The following is a 14,904-nucleotide window of genomic DNA, read 5'->3' as shown; positions in this document are numbered from 1 at the left end:
TGTCGTTTACAAACTGCACATGACAGTGGGCCACCTGGGCGAGACATCACGCAGTAAAACTCCGAAGCGCTGGCTATAAGCAGAAGAGCCACGGAACCACAAGTCCCCTTGTGCATTTAGCTGAACAGCTGGCGACGATCTAAATACGTTCAATTTGAATCGCTTCTCCGATGGCCGTTGCTCAGCTCAAACGCATCTTCCATTTGCAGTGCAGATGCCGTTCGTCCAGAGGGTACCTCGCCAGGTGAAAGTACTGATCAGATAAACTCTGAAAGTGCACACACCTGCTCCTTTACACAAATCTCACCTTGACCGAGAACCAACCCCATTCAAAAAAGTATCCAAAATTAAACATCCACATTGCCCCACGGGTAATCCCATCTTTATTTACGTACATTCGGCCCTGTAACGGCGTCCCTTACGTCGAAAAACCATTACAACGGCTTATGAAAGTACGCACCCTGTTTTTACGAAACGGCTTATTATTCGATACTATGGCATTTTTACCTGGTTACGCGCTGATATTACTTCCAAAACAGGGATTTCAATCACTGCCTACTAAGTCGATCACTCTGCAAAGCACATGTACACCATACCTCTTGCATTATAAAACTGCTGTATATATTCCCTAATTCACATCACATGGAGCATCTCAACCACTCACAACAATCCACCGGGGTAAGTATAATATCACAAGTGATGGAGCAGAATAATATCAAGTATATAGCAGATACTACCGTTAATATTAATTCATTCAGCGGACGCTTTTCTCCAATACAACTTACAACATTGAGCTATCTTCAATGATTTACCTATTAATACAGCGGAGTAATTTTTACTTAAGCAGTTCATGGTAACTAGCTTGATGCCTGAAGTACCTTGATCAACGGTAACAGTACATAGCACCTCTAACCTGAATTGGACAAGTGGTTATTGATAATAAATTAATGAAGGCGGAAATAGTTTTTGTTAGAAATATTGCAAAATGTCGGTGTTATCATTGTCATCCCTAAAAATACCTTTTATTCTGGAATTTCAATTATATTCAGCTGACATTGTTTTGTCCAGAAACCACCCCCCCCCCCCAACCCCCCACCATCAGACATAATAGTAATTTGACTCCTTCGTGACGGGAATTCACCTAACGGGGTAATTTCACATAAACAAAGAAACAGTTGTGTGCACTTTCAGAATTTATTTGGATGGTACATCATCCTGGTGTTTTTATTTTCAGTATACACTGTTGCACTCTAGTCAAAGTATGCAAATTACATGCAATATTTCTCGTAATTTCTGGGATATCGTTCAAACGCAACTTCAGCTCCACGTGTTATGTTCCACCTTTGTGTTTGACCTCCCACACAGCCATATAACTTCATGGAGTTTTTTACCTGTCCCAGGCCTGCCCATGATGATGTCCTTGCGGGGCGCAGGGTGCAGGGACTCCGCTGGCAGGATGAGGGGCAGCAGAGCAGTAGGAGAAGGATGGCAGGGCACTGGCTGCTGCAGCTGCCCTCCAAACGTGCCACCATGTCCCCCTCTTTCTCTGCCCCCCGAGCCAGAGTTGGTGAGAGAGGGTCCAGCGTTGGGACTTGCCACTGAGATACATGCCAGAGCGGGGCTGGCCTGAGCGGGAAGGCCCGTGGACATGGGGGGCAACGACGGGGCAGAGGACACCAGCACCAGAGCAGAGGTGGAGTTGCGAAGGAGGACGGTTCCATTAGTGGCAGCGGCCGCATTGATGGGCACGGGCACCTGGAGCCCGGAGACCGCCTGGGGGGTCTGGTGGTGCTCCTTGGATCGGGCCGCAGCCCCAGTCCCGTGGCCCAGGGGTCGCTCTGTAAACTTTGTGAGCGGCACCTCCGGGTTGCGTACAATAACTGGCGAATCACGCAGCGGCTGCTGGGGCACAGGCACCACACGGCGAAGGCTGGAGTCCGGGGGCAAGGGCGAGGGGGGTGTAGGAGAGACCAGCATTGGAGGTGGAGAGGTGGTGGTGGAAGAAGGGGGGCGGCTAGAGGGGGTAGTCAGGACCCGGGGTCGAGAGAAGGCAGGGTTGTGAGATTGCGTCTGTGGCGAAAGCACACGGAAGGCCGCAGGGTTGAGACCCAGGCCAGGATCACCCTGCTCCAGGTCGGGTTTGGCATAGTCCTGGGTCGGAGGAGGCGGTGGCAAGGGGGCGTCCGGCTTCCGCTTGCTGGGGCTCATGGGAACAGTAAAGGTGAGGTTGGTGTGGAAGGAGGGTGGAATGCTTGAAGGGTGTCTCTCGCGCTCACGCTCAGATCCCGGCGTACCCAACTTGGGTGTGTTACCCCCCGTGCCGCTCTGGTGACGGGGTCTGCGGGGCGGCAGCACCGGAGAGGCGGTGATCGGGCTGAAGCTGGCGGGCCGGAACACGAAGTGGGGGGAAGGCGAGGGCGAGGGGGCAGGGGAGAAAGGCGACTGGATGGAAACGGGGGAGAAGGAGGGCGTACCAGAGCGGGAGCTGCTCAGGGACACAAGCATGTTGGCCGCCTCACATTCGTCGAAGTCAAAGCGCGACAGGTCCTGTGGCAGCAGCGAGGGCAACACCAGGCGTGGCCGAGAGTCTCCTCGGCTGCTGGCCTCGCTGCTGTCCCGCGAAGTGTCGTCCCAGTCAAACTCACTGCTGGCCCGGCCACCGCCCAGGCGGAGGTCAGAGGGCGTCACGGTGCCTGAGCTGCTACCCCCTCGCTCTCTATCAGCCCCGCCTCCGCCCTCCATCTCCTTGGTTCTCATGGACAGGTGACGAGAGCAGTAGCCGCGTCGCTGCGACTCCTTCATGCATCCTTCGCGGGAGCACAGGCGCCGCCACTGCTTGCCGTTGAACTTCTTGCGAATGCCGTTAGGCGTGCAAACCACGTCCCCCTTCTTATACTTCTGCTGGGCAGCAGTGAGGGGGGTGCGGGACCGTGAGGAAGATGCGGATGAGGAGGTGGACCCCGAGCCGCCCCCTGGTGTGTTGGCGTTTGGGGTTGGGGTCTGCGTAGGAGTCTTGTCCAGAGGAACCAATGAGCTGCGGGTGCTTGCGGAAGATGGCAGAGGGGGCAGGTGCGGAGGTCCGATCCCAACTTCAGGGCCCAGCAGTGCAGGCGAAGGAGGTGGCTGGGGGCTCGCCATGGTGTTAAGGGCAAGATGAGGCCCAACTGCGGTGCAAAGAGGGGTGCTGATGCCACGAACTATAGATAACTGGGCACTAGGAAAGCCAGGCGGTTTTGAGAGAATGTGTCTGGGATGCTGCACCACTCCCCCAGCCTTGCTCCCTGCCTCAGCAGCCACCCCATCTTCCTGTAACCGGGCCATGCTGAACCCAGACACTTCAATGTCCTCCTCCAAATTCTGAGTCTGCTTCTGCATCTGTCTGTCTCTGTCCCTGTCTCTGTCCCTCTCCCTTTCCCGGTCCACCGCCAAGCTCAGCACAGTGCTCGACGCGATGGCTACGCTCGGAGCAGAGGAGGAAGGAGGCACAACACCCTGGTGCCGGCCCGTCACGGCACCGGACGGGAATCCGCAGCTGAGCCGGGACCCCGTGACCGCGCCCAGCGCCATCCCGCTGCTCAGCTGGCTCACCTCCCGCTCCAGCTCCATCTCCACCCACCGCTCCCTTTCCTCCAGCTCACGCTCTCGCTCCCTCTCGTGGGTACCCTCAAGCTGGGGCAGCTCCCACGGGTTGATGAGCAGACGTAGGTTCTGCCGGGACACCCACATGGCCTGAGCTTTGGCCCTGTGCCTCTCCTCCTCCTCAGCTTCCCTGTCATCTAGCACCGCTGTGTCTTCGCACAGCAGCACACAATAGGGCATAGTAGGGTGCGGGTCCACCTGGGACACCACGCCCTCCCTGTACAGCTGCCGTGCCCCTTCCTGACTTTCACTGCTGCCCCCGAAAGGCACCACTACGCGAGTCCCAACAGCCACAGGAGCAGAACCAGGTGGCGATGCATCCAGTATCAGGTCCACAACTCCACCCTGAGAGGTCCCGCCTCGGAACGGGTAGTGCCGCAGGAAGTCCTCCCCGTTAAGCTGGACTCCAATGTTGCGCTGCTCCCCGCTCACCCTCCGCACTACACCCGCTCTGAACATTGGGGAGCGGGGCCCCAACTCCTGGGCCTCCGTCCTGCCATCCTCCTGGCCCTTACCCTCCCCCTCTCTCCGTGGACATCGGGCCAGCACTCGCTGGTTCTTCAGGCCTTTGGCAAGGGCGTCCTCCAGCCCTCCTGGCAGGCCTCCATCCCTGTGCACAAGGCTACGGCTAGGGCTGGGGCTGCGGCTGGGATTGGGTTTTGGAGGTAAAGCAGAAGGGCTTCTGCGAGGGCTGTGGTAAGATCTCGGAGGGCTGGCCTGGGGACGGGGGTCGGCGGGCGCTTCCAAGACCTCCAGATCGGCAGAGTGCTCACTGGCCGTGTCTGTGGAGGAGGAGCGGACCGAGTTCGGGGCACCATCGCCTTCTCCTTCCCCATCCGCCACCCTCTCTTTCTCCTTTGGAGCCAAGGCCCCAGTGCAGGGGTTACTTTGGCCCCGGCTGGCCTCTCCTCTGTCATTGGGAACTCCGGTGACACATTCCTCACTCTGGCCACTGCTGTGGCTGTGGGCATCCGTGTCCGTACTGTCCTCGCTCGCAGCAGCACTGGGGGCTGCCGACTGGCTACCAGTGCTGTTGTTGCTGCTGCCACTGTTGTTATAGTTACTGTTATGCGTGGGGGTCGGGGTGTTGCCTGTGCAGTGCTCATAGGTGTACTTCTTCTTAGGCACCCGGGCTTTGAAAGTGGCCGTTTTGCGGCTCGAGGGAGGGTTGGGGCTGTTGCCGGAGCTGGTCGTGCTGCTGCTGCTGCTGCTGCTGTTGCTGCTTCGGTGTGGCCCTCCTGTCCTGGAACCACCCCTGCCGTCCTCTGCCTCCTCGCAGTCCTCAAGTCGCCCTGGCTCTCTCAGCACGTCCCCATCCGGAGCCCCGCCAGACCTAACCGGCTCATCCTGAGATATGTCTGTTCTGGGCGGAGTTTGTCTCCTGGATGAAGGGAGCTCTGAAGCAGGTTGTGGTAGCCCCTCAACGTTCTCCCGCTGTCTGTCTCTCCTTTCCCCCTCCGACATCATTTCTGCTGCACCCCGCCTCTTCACTCCCTTCGCCCGAGTCAAAGGAGGGGAGCGTCCTCCTTGCTTTTTTAATGACTTCATCCTTTCCCGTTCAGTATGAGTTAGGTCTACTTTATTTTCAAATGGGATTTTCAGCGCTCTGCGACGCTCTCTCTGATCGTCTCTCGTGCCCAGTTTCTCCTTCCTCACTTTCGCTGCCGCCTTCTTTCTTTCCTTCCTGTTCACTCTCCTTTCCACTTCCCAACTCTGAAACAGAAAAAAAAGGCACTTCATTCTCTTGTTATCAATATATGATGCGAGACACTGTCATCTCACTGAGCCGTGTCAGTAATAGGAAGTACTAGTTTAAATGTAAGATATTCTGCACACTGGGGAAATACGACAAATATAGACAGAGGCTCTCATTGCCACCTTAGTCAGCCATATTAAACACAGCAGGACTCTAGTGCAAACTCCAGAGAGCAAAGTGCAGCTGCAAACTCAAGTTTCACTCACGTATTATGTATTTGCTTGTATTAATACAGTGGACAATTTTCTGAAGTTTAACTGCACGCCATATACTCCAAATGTACGTTCTGCTTAGAGACGTCGAGAAGACTCTAGTACAGAGCAGCGGTATTGCTCGTCTTTCGAATTCCAACAAGTTATTCATTAGTAGAACATCACCAAAAGCATATCAAGCATCTGACAGCACTGAAGGCATTCAATTTATCCACCGCAAAGGGAAAACTGCACGAAGTCTTTCAGGACTCAAACTAGTAACCTTCAGGTCACTAACAAAGATTCTCAACAGCTCCTATATACTGCTGACCTTATCCAGCATTTGCCTCTGCTACATTTACATCGATACGATAAACAACGCATCTGGCAAGGAGAATTTCCTAAGTTAAGCACGAAAGCACTGTATCTGCTTGGGTGTTGTGGGAACAATGCGGTACTGCAGTTCCAGCAGGAGTGAGACAGTAACAACAGACCTGGACCTTCCGACTTCAGCGAGAACCGAGGTTCTGTCCCACTTATCGTTGCAAATAAGCTTGTATGTAACACAGTCGAGGGGATTTTCCACACTCTTTGTCATTCACACCAACTCTCTCGCTCTCTCTCTCTTTCACTCACACACACAGTTTAGTGGCAAATAGGGACAGTTTTAGCTTAATCTGGCAAGCCATGGTGTAATAATAATATATGAAACTTGGGAAAAATGAAGCCCAGACTCACAGACTGACATCCAAAGACACACAGGACAGTGACACAGCCACACTCACACACACTGATTTCCTGGCTGAGAGGTGGGGGAATTCTTCATCCCCGTCATTTTAAGAGGTTTTTTCCCCCCCCTCGCTTCTTCTATGGTGACCATGTTTTAACTGTTTGTTTGCTACGACAATCTGCGCTCAGCTCAACCCACACTTCCTGCCAGGGAGCCTAACATCACTTCCTCTCGTTCATTAGTCTGTCGCGTTCTCATCTTTTCAGTTTACCTCCCACCCAACAACCTTGGTCTCAACCTCAAGGCCGCCAGCACGCTTTGGCATTGATGTCAGTTTTAAAGAATGCACCCCTTTTCTGGTCGTCACATCAGAATATCAGCATGGTGTAGGCCTATTTAAAAAGTTACATGCAAAAATATACTGTTAACGCACCAACACGTTCCACCCCTTCTGTGAACACTCAACTTTTTTGGTTGCGGTTGCGGCACAGCTGTGTTACCTGCAATACTGTATTGATGAAATGAAAAATGTGTAGGTGCACGAACGTCATGGTGGGGCAATGTGCTGCAACCTATGGACTTTCAATTACTTGCACATACAGAACACAGGGTTAATGCAGGTTCTGCAACTGTAGTAAAATGCAGGTATGCGGCGTGGTGGCACAGCAGGTGACACCGGTGCCTCACAGCTCCATATCGGCAAGTCTGAATTGGAGTTTGCAAGTTCTCCCTGTTTTTCACTTGGGTTTTGTAAAGGTGCTCCGGTTTCTTCCCACAGTCCAAAACAGGGGGGCTTCAGGTGAAATGGTGAGTCTAAATCGCCTATCATGTGTGTCACCTTGGGCGAGTACCCTGGGAAGACCTGGCACCCCATGCAGGATGTACCTTGCATAGCGCCCTTGCAAGTGCAAGAACTATTAGTGTAATACAATAAGTAGGAGTAAGGTTAGTGTAGTGTGATCCTGCTACAGAGAAACACTTAGGATTAATGTTAGTGCAGGTACTAGTACTAGAGAAAAAATCTTTCATCCACAGCTTCCCAAAAAAATTAAATATCAATAAAGCACGTCACACACTAGGATGCTCACATTTAGAAAGCAATAATACCCTTGGCTATACGCAACACCTAGAGCCCAACAACTCCGCTAACACAATTCAGGTCCTGTGCATCTCACAACACCTCCAAGGACTGATTCCGAACTATGAATCCCCGACATTGTGAAGACCTGGAGTAGGGTTTGCATATCCCTTCTACTCCAGGCCGCTGGCTTTGACTCACCAGCACCCTTGACTCACACCTCAGGGCTAGAAGAGCACCTCCAAGAGCTTCCACTTCCCAAAGAGACGATGCATACTGCACGAGAGCCTCCCTCAGAAGAACCTTCTTGTTGCCTGCACATTTATTTCTTCCAGTCATGTTCCTGTTGCAGCCATCACTGCACACTGCTACAATTCCACGGTAAAGGTCACGACACTAAATAATATGTGATTGATTTTTATTTCTTGCGGTTTTTTAATCCCCCAATTAAAGAAAAACATTAGAAACTGCCGTGCAAGTCTCCGGACAACTCCGCAATGCCTGTGATCCACTGTTCCAGTTCCCTTTTTAAATGCAGGAATCACGGAAGGTTTCGCCATGATTTGCTCGATATTAGCTGAGAAAACAACTGAGACGCATTCATTGTGTAAAATGCATAATTACTGTGGTTACAGCGCTATCTATACGGCAGCCTTCGGAACATCCAAATCAGGCCTTTACACTTAGGAACTGCAGTAGCACAAATGTTTGGCTGTGGCACATCCCTAGACATACAGCAGTACGCAGCACACACATATACAGCAAGCAGGCTGAGCCTATCGCTACGGCTGATTTCATCGCAGGGGTGGAAGACCCCACGAAGACGCTTGAGGAGGGAAGGGATATTAATTCAATAATTGACAAACATGAATATGCTAATGAGACTATGATCGAAAGACTCCCCCTCAATTTTATTTCTTACATAATGGCAAATGCTATAATACAATTCAGTACTGTGACATAAGGTGAGGATATATAGCCGAACGATATACTATGCTGAACAGATCTCTACTGAAAGTCCACCACCGATAAATGGGGGAAAAACAGCGAGACCCTGTTTCCTGCTTGTTGACCTTGGTGGTTCCCTGCAAATGTTGTGCAGTACCCTGCTATTTACCTCAATGTGTATAAACTGCGGTGGATACGGCAGGCCACAGGACATTCTGTGGATTACTGCTCAGAGAAGGAAGTGCGCTGTGCTGGAATGTGGGTGTAGAGTGCTGTAGTTTCCCATGCCATACCGTAAGGCTAGTCCTGGCTTAACTGGGTCACCGGGGAACACGCAAACATGAAACAACAGGAACGTAAGACCTCTTACACATATACCTGCTTTAGCAGAGCATGATCTGTTCAAGATTTTATCATTTTGAGTTTGCAGCAGCTCTCAGGCAGTCACTGGGGGTAATCCTACGAGCCGCAGAATATTTAAAAGGCCAGCGGTGACGTAGCGGCAACAACGGCAGCAGCTAACTACAAACAAAAGCAGCAATTAAGAGTAGTGGGATAATCACGACAGAACGGCTTATAATTACTGACAGCAAATGCTTATATTCTAAGCGGTAACCTCCATGTACCGAGTGTCAAAACTAGTGCGAACAGCAATCCACAAGCACTGCTGTCAAAGGCAAATCAATTATCTCTACAGCGATGCATGTGGTATGTACACATGGATCAGGTACACTAAATACAATTCAAGAAGTCTGAGCAAAACACTGAAATTGGTTAACAGCAAGCAAGAAATGACTTCTTAAATACAAAAGCTTAGCACTGGAACAACAGAACATAAGGATGGTAAAAGTACAATACTAAAACCACAAATTCCAATATACTGACATTTTAAAAAAAACTTACAGCGTAATGGCACTGACAGTATTACACACCCCGAGAGGGGGGGGAACAAAACACAGTTCAGCTAAGCAGGGCAACTGGTCTCACTGGGAACACAGGTCATCACTGACTGTGGGAAGTTGAGGGACAGCTTGACATCCCTGGACTGCAGCTCGTGCTGGTGACAGATAGCAGAGTAACAGCAGTGGTGGTGGTGGTAGTAGTAGTAGTCATAGTAGCAGAAGCATTAGCAGCGGTGACAGCAATAGAATAAGTAATAATACTTGCAATAGCGATGCTATTAATAGCAGTAGTATTACCAGTAGTACTTAGCATAGGCATCTGTAGCAGTTGTATTTAGTAGAAGCAGTACCAGTGGATGGAGTACTAGCACTAATAGTAGCTACAGTAGCATTTGTTATAATACTCACATTAGCAGTACTACAATTAGTAACAACAGTACTGACAGTAGCTGTAGTATTAGCGTTGGTCATGGTAGTATTGGCGACAGTATTAGTCGTAGCAGTATAAGCAGGAACATTTTGCACCAGTAGTAATAGTACTGGGAGCAGTTGTAATAAAAGTAGCAGTAGTATTTAGTCGTAGTTGTAACAGTAGCCTTAGCAGATGTGGAAGTGGTGTCGTAGTAGCAGGGGTACTGGTAGTAGTATTGGCTTCGGTATTAACAGTGGTAGTAACAGTAGTATTGTCAGTGGAATTAGCAGGAGTACTAGCCGTATAAGTGATATTAAGTAGTAGCTGTAGTACTGGCAGTCGTATCAGTAGTGGTTTAGTAGCAGTACTATCAAGCATCAGTAACGGCAGCAGTGCTGTTAGTAAATTTGACAGTGATTTAGTAGATGTATTAGTATTAGCAGTAGTGCTGTCAGTAGTATTGGCAGTGGTTTAGTAGCAGTACATTACTGTTACTAGTACAAGCAGTAGAACTGTCATTTGCAGTGGTTTAGTAGCAGTATTAGTATTTTTAGTGCAAGCAGTAGTGCTTTCAGCAGTATTTGCAGTGGTTTAGTACCAATATTAGTATCAGTAGTACATTATTATTGTTACTAGTACAAGCAGAAGTGCTGTCAGTAGCATTTGCAGTGGTTTACTAGCAGTATTAGTATTAGTAGTACAAGCAGTGCTGTCAGAGTAGTATTGTTGGCAGTGGTTTACCGGTTTAGTAGCAATAGTAGTAGTACATATACTAGTACAAGCAGTACTAGTGGAGTCAGTAGTATTTCAGTGGCTTAGTTAGTAGCAGTATTAATACTATACAAGCAGTAGTGCTTTCACTACTACTAGTCTAGTGTCAGTAGTATTTGCAGTGGTTTAGTAGTGGTACTAGCACTGCACTAGTAGTGGCAGTGCTGCTACTCAACAGAGCACTACGACGAGCCGCTCACGGACCAACACACACACAATACACACATTCACATAGACGACACACACACACACACACACACACACACTCTCTCACACAGGCCTCTACTTGTAAGAGCACGGAGCTCGACAAAACACACAAATACAGCGCGAAACGGCGAGGTGCCGCGCGTCGCCGGACAGCCGCGGAAAGTGCGTGGAGCACGGAGCGAGCAGGAGACACTGCGAACTTCCATTTTTATTTTATAATTTATCGGTGCTCAGGCAGCCAACTACTACTACTACTAGCCGCGCAGCAGCTCCTAGTCTAGTAGTAGTAGTAGTACTACCGTCTCAGTAGCTACGCTAGAGTAGCTAGCCTAGTAGTAGCTAGCGGGCGGGCTGCGCGTACTTCAACACAGTGTGACAGCGGGCAGCCGGCAGGCGGCTTTAGTAGCAGTAGCTGCCGAGCACCGCGGCTCGCGGGCAACTGTGGCCCGGATATATAATAGCGAGAGCGCGAGCCGAGTGAGTGCCGCTGCAGAGCGCAGCTTGCCTTGCGTGCGCCGTAAAGTGCGCGCTGTCAGAGTCAGTCTCAGTGCACGAGAGGCGAACTGTCCGTCCTGCTTGTCACACATGATAGCTTCGCCGTTGTAACATTTGACAAAGTTTAGACTGTACACCCCCCACCCCTCCTCCTTCCCTCTTCCACCCCCCCCTCTCTCACACACTCACTGTGTGTTACATTCTTCACAACACTGACTTAATCTTTCTTTGCGTGCGGAGACAGACGGAGACAGCCATGAAAACAGCACCACAGACAGACGGCTAGCTATCGATAGCAAGTGCGAGCCGTCTAGCTAGAGAGTAAAGAATATAATAAACTCGCTTAGTTGAAACTCACCCAACAGACAGATTCAGTTGGCAACGGAAAGATTTACGGTGCTGTTTGCAGTTGAGATAGCTAGTACGAACAGGAATGTAGTCACACTGCCGTCCATGGCTGCTGTCTGTCCGGGCTTTCACTTTATTTTTCATCCGTAAAACATGTCTTTTTTTCACGGCAACTCAAAGGAGGGGGAAAAACTATCTGAGTCCCTTTTCCACTACAGTCACAAAATGGTGAATGAACCACTAACAGCTGGTCCCTTCAGCCAATCAGAAATCACTGACACGTACAGTAGCCTATAGTTCTGAGATTACAAAGTACAGGGCATGACCGACTGTCAAAGTACAGTTGATTGACAAACATCCTGGGCAAATAGCGACGGGGATAAAGATCGAGCCGCAGCTTCGGCAGAACGTTTACAGTGTCCAATCAAAGCTGAGGGAACCTTAGGAACAGGGAGTGGGCGGGCAAAGGGGCGGAGGGAGAATGCCGGTAGCCAATTAGAAACAGCTTTACGCCGCCTTTCGGTCGATAACGGGTTATGATGTCCACAACTGACAACGCGGGCACCGCCCCCGGTTTAACGGTGCACCCCGGGAATTGTCGTCTCTTTCCCCAGGAGATTCCGTACGCGGCGCTGTAGAACACCTGCTACAAAACTACATATTCATTATTAATTTCCACGACATGGCCCTCAGGGAAGTGGGACGAGTGACATGGCAACTGACACGGGGAGGGGGTGGAGTGTAACCATTCTTCTCCTAAGTTTTGTAATTTGGATCTTAAGGTACGGTGTGTAGCAAATATTAGCACGTTATAGTAAACTTGCGTCCGCATTACTCCTATATAACCCCGTTAATGTTTCACCTCTCTTTCCTGCTTCTTTAGCTTTTCTTACTCTTCCTCCCTTTTTGTTGCTCTCCCTTTTTCTCTCAGCAACAGACCCTCAGTTCGGCCCCCGTAGCCAATCATAGTGCTCACAGCGATTCTCCTCGACGTCGACAATCACTGTGGCCCGCCTACTCCATACAACTTCAGTTGCTTTATAAGTTGACGTCATTACGCAATCCTGCCATTGGCCAGGACTTTGAAAGCGTCTCAGCCAATGAACGAGAACATTGATGATGTCATCACGCATGTTGCCACCAGACGGACTAAAGAGGCGTGGTCTCGTGTAAACTCGCCTAACCCCGTGTTTACTTTAAAAAAGGTGGAAATGTAACTGTTAAGATAAATAAAGTATAGATGCTTTTATGACCATGTTTTATTTTTATGTGTGGAAAAGCTTTATTATCAACGTAAGATTAAATGTGTTTTGTTATATGTATTATTAAATGATGGTATAGTTAATTGGAAATTTGTTTTAAAATAGTCGGTTTACATGTATATGTGCATATAAACACAGTACACACATGGAAAACCTTGACAGATGGGGTAAAGCGTTTCTGTCTCACGCAACCACACACTTACAAAGTAACAGTTACATAATCACACTCGCGGACGTAGTCACGTATGGAGGCTCCATTTGCACGGAAGCGCGCCCCCTATCGTTGCTATACAGTACTGCTCTGTTCACTGACGCACAGCAAAGTTGCCAGCGCCAGTTGTTTCGTTATTCTTGAGTTGAAGATATAGTATATATCTGGAACAGAAACTTGTCCTGGTAGCTGACGGATACCACACTGGAGAGATACGGGATTTGAGAAAAAAAAAAATGTATATAATATATATAGTACATTATTACTGCAAAATAGCGACACCTACAGGCTGAATGTCAGTACTGCATGTTAGAGGGGGGTCCTCGTCTGTGTGGCTTGGTGTAGGTCTGCAGGATATATCCAGAATATTAAATACTTCATTAATAGAGCCTTTTATAAGGTGCCTTACCAATGAAAATAATACACTTAGGCAGTCTGTTAAATGGATAAGAGCTGAGGTTAACGGGAGACTAGGGATGAAAGGAGCAAGGTTATGGAGCGAAAACAAACGCAAAGTGTGACGCATAATACATTTAGCATTTCACATTACAGCCTACACTTAACCCACTGAAAGCAACAGACAACAGTGGATAGAAGTCGGTGGGAGGAAGCGGTGCGCACATCCTTAGGAAACGGTCTGAGGTTTCGACATCACCATGGTTAAAAGTCGGCGGATGAATTTCATATTACTTATTTCTAACCAAAACCATTGTCTGGGGGCTTCTCTCAATGGTAGGATATATGCAGCATAAAAAAGTACACCTTATTAGTATGCAGTAATAACACAGCTCAGATAAAGGCAGCTGCCGTTGTAGTGCTTAAGGATATAGACTTATAACTTGAAAGTTTCTAACTGAAGCCATAGGAAGGGCTCTAACACAGATCTTGAACCAGAATTGATCCAGAAAAATAATCCATCTGTACAAGTGGGTGAAACAGTCATTTGTTTTCAGTAGAAGGGTCTTTCACGCAATACCATAATGCAGTAAGAACACATTTTAAAAATAACATAGGAGCTAAAACAGGGGGGTGCGGTGGCACAGGGGGTTTTGCCGGGTCCTGCTCTCTGGTGGGTCTGGGGGTTCGAGTCCTGCTTGGGGTGCCTTGTGATGGAGTGGTGTCCTGTCCTGGCTGTGTCCCCTCCCCCTCCAGCCTTATGTACTGTGTTGCTGGGTTAGGCTCCAGTTCACTGTGATCCTGCTGGGGATAAGTGGTTTCTGACAGTGTGTGAGTTTATGAAAGGGTCAGTTTCAGTCCCTTCACTGTGTTGTAAGAAGGGGTCCCCAAAACAACAGCTGATAGTACAGTGGTTAAAGCTGTTGCCTTTAGACCCAAAGGTCATGGGTTTGAATCTCACCTGTGTGTGGGAGGAAAGTACTTACTATAAATTGCCCTGCTATATAAATGGGATAAATAATTGTATGTTGCTTACAAGTCTAAGTCACTTTGGTGAAAGGCACTATACAAATGTAAATATGCACCCTGATCACTGTGAATGAAGCTCTTGAGTGTTTAGCTCATAAATGATGTTGTGATGAGATGTACAAACAGAGCCATATATTAGCAACCAACTGCTATGGATGGAAGATGACAAAACATTTCATTAATGGAAGTGAATGCTAGAAATTGTGCATAGATTACTGTCTAGAGTTACTTGTCGAGCTTTCGTGTTACGAGATCAATCCAGTTTCTCGGGCGTTTTCCAGTCCGCGGTTCATTTCTTGAATTAAAAATTCCTTATAATGGCGCAAAAGGAGAAATGCGAATGTAAGCCCATCTCACAGTTAAACGCCACGTGTGATTAATTAGTGCAGGAGAAGGACCAAAATCCAAAGGCACGAGTTCTTTCCGCCGAGGCCTGCATCCGAAGTGGATCCTGTTTTTTTTTTTTCTTCTTTTTCCATCCCGGAGAGACTGGTTGGACCGTTTGAGCGCAGCAGTGGGGTGTATTTGG

The 14,904-nt window shown here is 49.1% G+C and overlaps 1 protein-coding gene across 3 annotated transcripts in view; it reads right to left on the bottom strand.

The window, feature by feature from the left end:
• Positions 1 to 11,881, bottom strand: part of cicb (capicua transcriptional repressor b) — a 36,363-nt gene extending 24,482 nt beyond the window's left edge. For all 3 annotated transcript variants that reach the window (XM_029260135.1, XM_018732022.2, XM_029260136.1), the window contains exons 1-2: positions 11,488 to 11,881; positions 1,392 to 5,352 (exon numbers count right to left, since the gene is read on the bottom strand). In XM_029260135.1, coding sequence (XP_029115968.1) covers positions 1,392 to 5,187 — 3,796 coding nt within the window. In that variant the 5' untranslated portion in view covers positions 5,188 to 5,352; positions 11,488 to 11,881. The remainder of the gene's footprint in view (positions 1 to 1,391; positions 5,353 to 11,487) is intronic.
• Positions 11,882 to 14,904: the final 3,023 nt, after the last annotated feature.

This window comes from Scleropages formosus, chromosome 18 (genome assembly GCF_900964775.1).
Source record: "Scleropages formosus chromosome 18, fSclFor1.1, whole genome shotgun sequence".
NCBI lineage: Eukaryota > Metazoa > Chordata > Actinopteri > Osteoglossiformes > Osteoglossidae > Scleropages > Scleropages formosus.
The sequence above is the reverse complement of the archived record's forward strand: the minus strand, read 5'-3'. Positions and strand labels throughout refer to the sequence as shown.